Consider the following 7,903-nt stretch of genomic DNA (forward strand, 5'->3'; position numbering starts at 1 on the left):
TCTCCCTCTCCCTTCGAGCGTCCAGTCTTCGCGGTGACCTTGAGGGCGGGGCGGCGGTGAGTATATAAGCCTCGCGCCGGCCGGACTTGACCACAGACGACCCAAGGCACTCATAGGGCCAACATGTCTCCGGTGAGCCTCCAGTGACACTCTACTTTGGCACTCACTCTTGGCACTCTCCCTTCGTCACTCAACCACCCTGTGCCTCCTTCAGCATGTCTTCTTAACCTCCCTTGCTCCCTGTCTGTTCTCCTCCTCCTCCTCCTCCAGGGTCACTCTTCCTCCACTTGGCAATCACTCTCCCTTCGTCACTCAACCACCCTGTTCCTTCCTCAGCATGTCTTCCACCCATCCTCTTCCTCACCCCCTTCCTCCCATCCTCTTTTTTCCCGGCCTCTTGCAGTCTCCTTACGTTCTTATGTTCTTATGTTCACCCCTTCCTCCCTTCCTCTCCACCCCCTTCCACCCATCCTCTTCCTCACCCTCTTCCTCCCATCCTCTTCTTTCCCGGCCTCTTGCAGTCTCCTTACGTTCTTATGTTCTTATGTTCACCCCTTCCTCCCTAACTCTCCACCCCCTTCCACCCATCCTCTTCTTCACTCCCTCACTCCCACCCTCTACATCCCTATCTCCACCCAAAACAAGCCATTAACATCCCCTTCTTCACCCCCTTCGTCAGCTGATCCTCGCCTCGCTGCTGGTGGTGGCTGCCGCGGCGCCCCCTCAGTACGTCCAACCCGCCCCGCAGCCCCCCCAGTACGCCCCAGCCCCCTCCTACGGCCCCAGACCCGACCCTATACCCATTCTGAGGGACGACCGACGGGGCCCCGACGCGTACGGCAACTACAACTTCGACTTCGAGACTGGGAACGGGATTAAGAGGACCGAACAGGGCTCTCCGAACGGTCCCTACGGCGCTGTGACCTCTCAGGGGGGATGGTCGTGAGTATGCTAAGGGTTGTTGGGGGGTGGTGGTTGGTGGTCGTGATGATGGGGGAGGTCTTTGGTGACTGGGTTGTCAAGTTGGATGTGGTTTGAATTTTGCAGCTGGGTGGTTTTTTTTTTGGGGGGGGTTAATGTTTGGTTCTGTTTATTTTTGTTTTTTCTTCTTTTTCTTTGTCTTTTTATGTGTTGTAGTGTTTCCTTTTCTTTTTACGTTTTCTTCTTCTTCTACTTCTTCATCTTGTTCCTTCCATTTTTTTTAACTTCCTCTCCCTCCTCCTTTTTTTTTTTACATATCCTTCAACTCCTCCTTACAACCTCATCTTTCCCTTCCTCCTCCTTCTCCTCCTCCTCCTTTCCATCTTCGACTATCACTTCCTCCTCCTTTCACTACCTCCTCTTCTTCCTCTTCCTCCTCCTCATGATCTTCCTTCTCCTCATCCCCCAATCACCTTCATCTCCTTCCAACACCACCTCATCTCCCTCCTCCTTCTCCTCCACCGTCACCATCTTCGACTATCACTTCCTTCTCCTTCTTTCATCACTCGCCTTCTTCCTCCTCCTCATGATCTTCTTCCTTCTCCTCATCCTCAATCACCTTTATCTCTTTCCAACACCACCTCTTCCTCCTCCTTCTCCTCCTCCTCTTCCTTTCCATCTTCGACTATCACTTCCTCCTCCTCCTCCTTGCATCACCTCGCCTTCTTCCTCCTCCTAATGATCTTCTTCCTTCTCCTCATCCCCCATCACCTTCATCTCCTTCCAACACCACCTCATCTCCCTCCTCCTACTCCTCCTTCATCACCATCTTCTCCTCCTCCTGCAGCTTCACCTTCCCTGACGGCACACCTGGCGTCTTCAACTTCGTGGCTGACGGGAACGGGTACCGCGTCGAGTCCCCGCTGCTGCCCACGCCGCCGCCGCTCCCCGCCCACGCCATCGCCCAGATCGAGAAGGCAAGAAGGGAGAACGAAGCGAAGAACAAGTACCCTGCCCCTGCCCCTTCCAACCAGTACTTTGAGCCCGCCCCAGCACCCTCTCCCCCTGCCCCTGTCAACCAATTCCGTGAACCCGCCCCAGCCCCGCCGCCACCAGCCCCTATCAACCAGTACCGTGAACCAGCCCCAGCCCCGCCGCCACAAGCCCCTATCATCTTCCGTGAGCCAGCCCCCGCCCCCGCCCCGACCCCAGCCACCCGGTACTTGATTTACTCCTCTTAGTGACCCGTGGGTGACCTGGGGGAGTTCAGGGTGTGTTATGTTAGGTCTCTGTTGGTGTGTTCTTCTTGGTGTTGAGACCCCAGTTTTGTTCTGCCTCTCGTTCCTGTTCATCCTCTCTCTCGTGTCTGTTCCTATCATTTCTAGTCTTTCTTTTCCTTTTCCTTTGGTCTTTTTTATCATTGCTAGACGTTAAGAATTGAAATCATGGTCCTCCTTTTTGTTTTCCTCTACTTTTCTTCCTCCTTTTCCACATTAGAGTTTCTTTCATCTTTTTCTTCAACTCTTCCTCCTTCTCTCCTCCTCCTCATCCTCATCCCCTTCAACCATTCCCCATAAGAGTTAGTTGCTTTTTCTTCTTCTCTTCTTCTTCCTCCTCCTTTTTTGTTCTTCTACTTTTCTTCCTCCTCTTCCACATTTCCCCCATAGAGTTTGTTTCTTTATTTTCTTCAACTCTTCCTCTTCCTTCTCCTCCTCTCCTCCTCCTCCTCCTCCTCTTCAACTTACACGATTTCCAGTGAGTTAGTTTCTTTTTCTTCATCTTCTCTTCCTCCTCTTCCTCTTGTTCTTATTTACTTCTCTTCCTCCACCTCTTCCTCCTCTTCCTCCTCTTCAACTTACACGATTTCCAGTGAGTTAGTTTCTTTTTCTTCATCTTTTCTTCTTCCTCCTCCTCGTTTTCTTGTTCTTATTTACTTCTGTTCCTTCCCCGCTGGTTTGTTATTTTGTTAAGTCCAGAGATTATATTTTCTACTCGCCTGGTTAGTACAGAGATTATTTTTATGTTAAGGAAAAGAAGTCATATTTTTTACTCGCTTGGCACCTGGCGACAAGAATGCGTTCGTCACGTCTGCTTCGAATAAAGTCCCGTTTTGTAACTGTTGTCGTTTTATTGTGTTCTGTGTTGTCCTGAGGTGCAGCGGTTGGCGTCTTCTTAATATATATTCTCATTTTCCTCTGTTTAACACCTCGTCTTCTGCCTTTTCCTTCTCGTCTTGCTCCTTTTCACTCTCTTCTTCTCCCCCTTCCTCCCATCTTCTCCACTTCCTTCCTTCCATCCTCTTTTGCAACTCCTTTCTCCCATCCTCCTCTTCTTCCTTTTCCTTCTCCTCATGCTCTTTTTCATCCTCTTCTTCACTCCCTTCCTCCCATCTTCTCCACTTTCTTCCTTCCATCCTCTTCTGCAACTCCTTTCTCCCATCCTCCTTCTCACCCCTTCCTCTTTTTACCACCTCGTCTTCTTCCTTTTCCTTCTCCTCATGCTCCATTTCATCCTCTTCTTCACCCTCTTCCTCCCATCCTTCCATCCTCTTCTGTAACTCCTTTCTCCCATCCTCCTTCTCACCCCTTCCTCTTTTTACCACTTCGTCTTCTTCCTTTTCCTTCTCTTCATGCTCTTTTTCATCCTCTTCTTCACCCCCTTCTTCCCAACTTCTTCTCCATTCCCTTCCTTCCATCCTCTTCTGCAACTCCTTTCTCCCATCCTCCTTCTCACCCTCGTCTTCTGCCTTGTCCTTCTCCTCATGCTCCATTTCATCTTCTTCTTCACCTCCTTCCTCCCAACTTCTCCACTCCCTTCCTTCCATCCTCTTCTGCAACTCCTTTCTCCCATCCTCCTCCTCACCCCTTCCTCCCATCCTATTCAATCCCTCACTCCCATCCTTCTCATCCCCATCTCGCCTCACAACTTAGAGGTATGGGTTCGATTCTTGGGTGGAGTGGATACGGATTGGCAGTCTCCTTTACTCTGTGCTCCCGTGTCCACCCAGCAGTTAATGGGTGCCGGGTGTCAGTCAGGTGTTGTGTCCCGCCTCTGGGTGTGTGGGTGTGATGTGAGGTGAGGTTCCAGTCGTACTCAGAGATATGGATGTAGGTGAATGATTATCAACTTCAAGCTCATTCAGGGAGGCTACTGGCTGGGGATCATGAGCCCAATGCGTGATCAGACCATGGTGAACGACACACACACACACACACACACACACACACACACACACATTCAGGTAGCCACAGTTTTTTTTCTGGCTAATGTGTTTTGCTGTCAACTGATCTCTACTTTTTTTCTCCCTCCTACATCCCTTTCATCTTCCTCCTCCTCCTCCTCCTCCTCCTCCTCTCCCCTCCCCGTGCACAGCTTCCCCCCCTTCCCTTACTACCCCCTCCCCCTTCACCTCCGTCCCATTCTCTCTCTTCTCTCCACAGCATCCATTTCATTCCGTTCCCTTTCCCTCAACTTTCATCTTATCACTCCCCTTTTCTCTTCTCTCAGCATCTCCTCCCATTCCTCTCAAAAGAAAGGATCAAAGATGAGCTCCGGGGGCCAGCATGAGTCAAGCAAGATGGCGCCACTATAAACACTTATTTGCGCCACAATAGGCTGGGGCGACCATCAGGCCCCACCAAGAATGCCTCCTAGCGCTATAGACAGATCATTAAAAAAAGGGTAAGGGAAGATAAGTAAAGCAAAGCAAGGTAAATAAGGTAAGGTAAGGTAAAGCAAGGTAAGGTAAATAAGGTAAGGTAAATAATGTAAGGTAAAGCAAGGTAAGGTAAATAATGTAAGGTAAATAAGGTAAGGTAAAGCAAGGTAAGGTAAATAAGGTAAGGTAAAGCAAGGTAAGGTAAAGCAAGGTAAGGTAAATAAGGTAAGGTAAAGCAAGGTAAGGTAAATAAGGTAAGGTAAAGCAAGGTAAGGTAAATAAGGTAAGGTAAAGCAAGGTAAGGTAAATAATGTAAGGTAAAGCAAGGTAAGGTAAATAATGTAAGGTAAAGCAAGGTAAGGTAAATAATGTAAGGTAAAGCAAGGTAAGGTAAGTAATGTAAGGTAAAGCAAGGTAAGTAATGTAAGGTAAGGTAAAGCAAGGTAAGGTAAGTAATGAAAGGTAAAGCAAGGTAAATAATGTAAGGTAAAGCAAGGTAAGGTAAATAATGTAAGTAAAGCAAGGCAAGATAAATAAAATAAGGTAAGTAAAGCAAGGTAAGGTAAATAATTTAAGTAAAGCAAGGTAAGGTAAATAATGTAAGTAAAGCAAGGCAAGATAAATAAAATAAGGTAAGTAAAGCAAGGTAAGGTAAATAATGTAAGTAAAGCAAAGCAAAATAAATAAGGTAAGTAAAGCAAGGTAAGGTAAATAATGTAAGTAAAGCAAGGCAAGATAAATAAAATAAGGTAAGTAAAGCAAGGTAAGGTAAGTAATGTAAGTAAAGCAAGGTAAGGTAAATAAGGTAAGTAAAGCAAGGTAAGGTAAATAATGTAAGTAAAGCAAGGCAAGATAAATAAAATAAGGTAAGTAAAGCAAGGTAAGGTAAATAATGTAAGTAAAGCAAAGCAAAATAAATAAAATAAGGTAAGTAAAGCAAGGTAAGGTAAATAATGTAAGTAAAGCAAGGCAAGATAAATAAAATAAGGTAAGTAAAGCAAGGCAAGGTAAATAATGTAAGTAAAGCAAAGCAAAATAAATAAAATAAGGTAAGTAAAGCAAGGTAAGGTAAATAATGTAAGTAAAGCAAGGCAAGATAAATAAAATAAGGTAAGTAAAGCAAGGTAAGGTAAGTAATGTAAGTAAAGCAAGGTAAGGTAAATAAGGTAAGTAAAGCAAGGTAAGGTAAGTAATGTAAGTAAAGCAAGGCAAGATAAATAAAATAAGGTAAGTAAAGCAAGGTAAGGTAAGTAATGTAAGTAAAGCAAGGTAAGGTAAATAAGGTAAGTAAAGCAAGGTAAGGTAAGTAATGTAAGTAAAGCAAGGTAAGGTAAATAAGGTAAGTAAAGCAAGGTAAGGTAAATAATGTAAGTAAAGCAAAGCAAAATAAATAAAATAAGGTAAGTAAAGCAAGGTAAGGTAATTAAGGTAAGGTAAGGTAAGGCAAAGCAAGGCAAGATAAATAAGATGAAGTAAAGAAAGATGGCGTTACATAACATTATCCAGGAGCCGCCCTATACACTTTTTTTCTGTGTGTGGTTTTGGCTTCCACATGTTGTTATCTCCTCACTTTACTAAACCCTTTCCCTTCACCCACTCCCTCTCGCTAAGGCCTCCCCTCCCCCCCTCCTCCCCCCTCTACCTTCCCTCTCTAATGCTCTCTTTACCTGTGCCCTTTACACCTGTCCAATCACCCCTCCTCACCTGTCTCCGCGTCCACTGTTGCTACACGTGATTAAAAAGAGAATGAAAAAATGCAGCATCTCTCTCTCTCTCTCTCTCTCTCTCTCTCTCTCTCTCTCTCTCTCTCTCTCTCTCTCTCTCTCTCTCTCTCTCTCACACACACACACACACACACACACACACACACACACACACACACACCCACACACACCCGAGCTTAGCATTTCAGAGCAAGGGAAAGTAAACAAATAATTATGTATGGAGAGAGAGAGAGAGAAAAGACAGGAGAAAGATAGACAGGGGGAGAAGAGGAAAGAAAGAAGAACCACTAGTAACGAAAGAGGATGACATAACAGAAATAAAGGAAGGGTGAGACGGAAAAAAAAAGAAGAGGAAGAAGCGGTGACTTGAAACTGAACACACCTGGAGCAATTAAAAGCAGGTGATTAATTAAGATGATGATGAGTAGTAGTAACAGGTAAGGGAGTGATTGACTACCTGATGCAACACTAGGGGAAGAAGAAGGAAGAGGGAAAGAAAATGGGGAAATAATAGGAAGAAAAATGTCACTTGAAAACGAAGGTGATTAATTAAGGTGATGATCAATAGTAGTAACAGGTAAGGGAGTGATTGGCTACCTGATGCAACACTAGGGGAAGAAGAAGGAAGAGGGAAAGAAAATGGGGAAATAAAAGGAAGAAAAATGTCACTTGAAATCGAAGGTGAACAGCTGACGAGATTTTCACTTGTCAAAAAAAATAAAATAAAAACAATACTAATAAAAAAGTGAAAAAACGTAACAAAAACAACAGCTGCAAGTATGACATCAACAAGAACAGTAAAAACAATAACAACAACAATAACAACAACAATAATAATAATAACAATCATGATAATAATAATAATAATAATAATAATAATAATAATAATAATAATAATAATAATAATAATAATAATAATAATAATAATAATAATAATAATAATAATAATAATAATAATGTGGCTCAAACTGCAACCACTGGCCAAAAAGAAAGCGAAGTGACAAGAAAAAATATAAAAAAGCGAAAAGGGGAGAGTAAAAAAAATGGGGTGGGACAAAAATGGTGATGATGATGATGAGGAGGAAGATGAGGAGGAAGAGGAAGAGGAAGAGGAAGAGGAAGAGGAGGAGGAGGAGGGAGGGGAAGGATAGGGTAGGGAGCTTATAGGGAAATGAAAGTCTGTATCGAAAATGTCAACTTTTTTTTTCTCTCCGGCTGATTTTGTAAGATTTAACCAGTTTTGTACACACACACACACACACACACACACACACACACACACACACACACACACACACAGGTATACACATTAAGTCAACAAGTTTGTATTATTATTTTTTCTTCCGTCGATTCCTTTCTCTCATTTTCCTTTTTTTTTTTTCTTCCTTACCTCAAACTTCCTCTTGTCTTCCTTTCCCTCCCCTTTATTTTTCTTCTTTTCCTGCCTTCCTTCCTTCCTTCCTGGCTCACTTTTTTCCTTCCTTTCCTCATTCCATATCGTTATCAGAACGTCATCAACCTTTGTCTCGTTTTTATTATTTTTCCTTTTCCTTTCTCTCTTTCCTTTCTTCCTTTATTTTCGTTAGTTTTCTTTTTATTT

At 44.0% G+C, this 7,903-nt stretch overlaps 1 protein-coding gene across 1 annotated transcript; it reads left to right on the top strand.

The window, feature by feature from the left end:
* Positions 1-88: 88 nt before the first annotated feature.
* On the top strand, positions 89-3,038 carry LOC126995995 (endocuticle structural glycoprotein SgAbd-8-like). Its single transcript, XM_050855968.1, has 3 exons — positions 89-132; positions 680-942; positions 1,769-3,038. The coding sequence occupies exons 1-3, from the start codon at positions 124-126 to the stop codon at positions 2,160-2,162; spliced, it is 666 nt and encodes a 221-aa protein (XP_050711925.1). The 5' UTR covers positions 89-123; the 3' UTR covers positions 2,163-3,038.
* Positions 3,039-7,903: the final 4,865 nt, after the last annotated feature.

Source organism: Eriocheir sinensis, chromosome 9, assembly GCF_024679095.1.
Source record: "Eriocheir sinensis breed Jianghai 21 chromosome 9, ASM2467909v1, whole genome shotgun sequence".
Classification (NCBI taxonomy): Eukaryota; Metazoa; Arthropoda; class Malacostraca; order Decapoda; family Varunidae; genus Eriocheir; species Eriocheir sinensis.

Bases quoted from the DNA above. Each gene is read 5' to 3' on its own strand.
- LOC126995995 (XM_050855968.1), top strand. The intron at 943-1,768 runs GTGAGTATGCTA...CTCCTCCTGCAG, and splicing joins ACCTCTCAGGGGGGATGGTC to CTTCACCTTCCCTGACGGCA.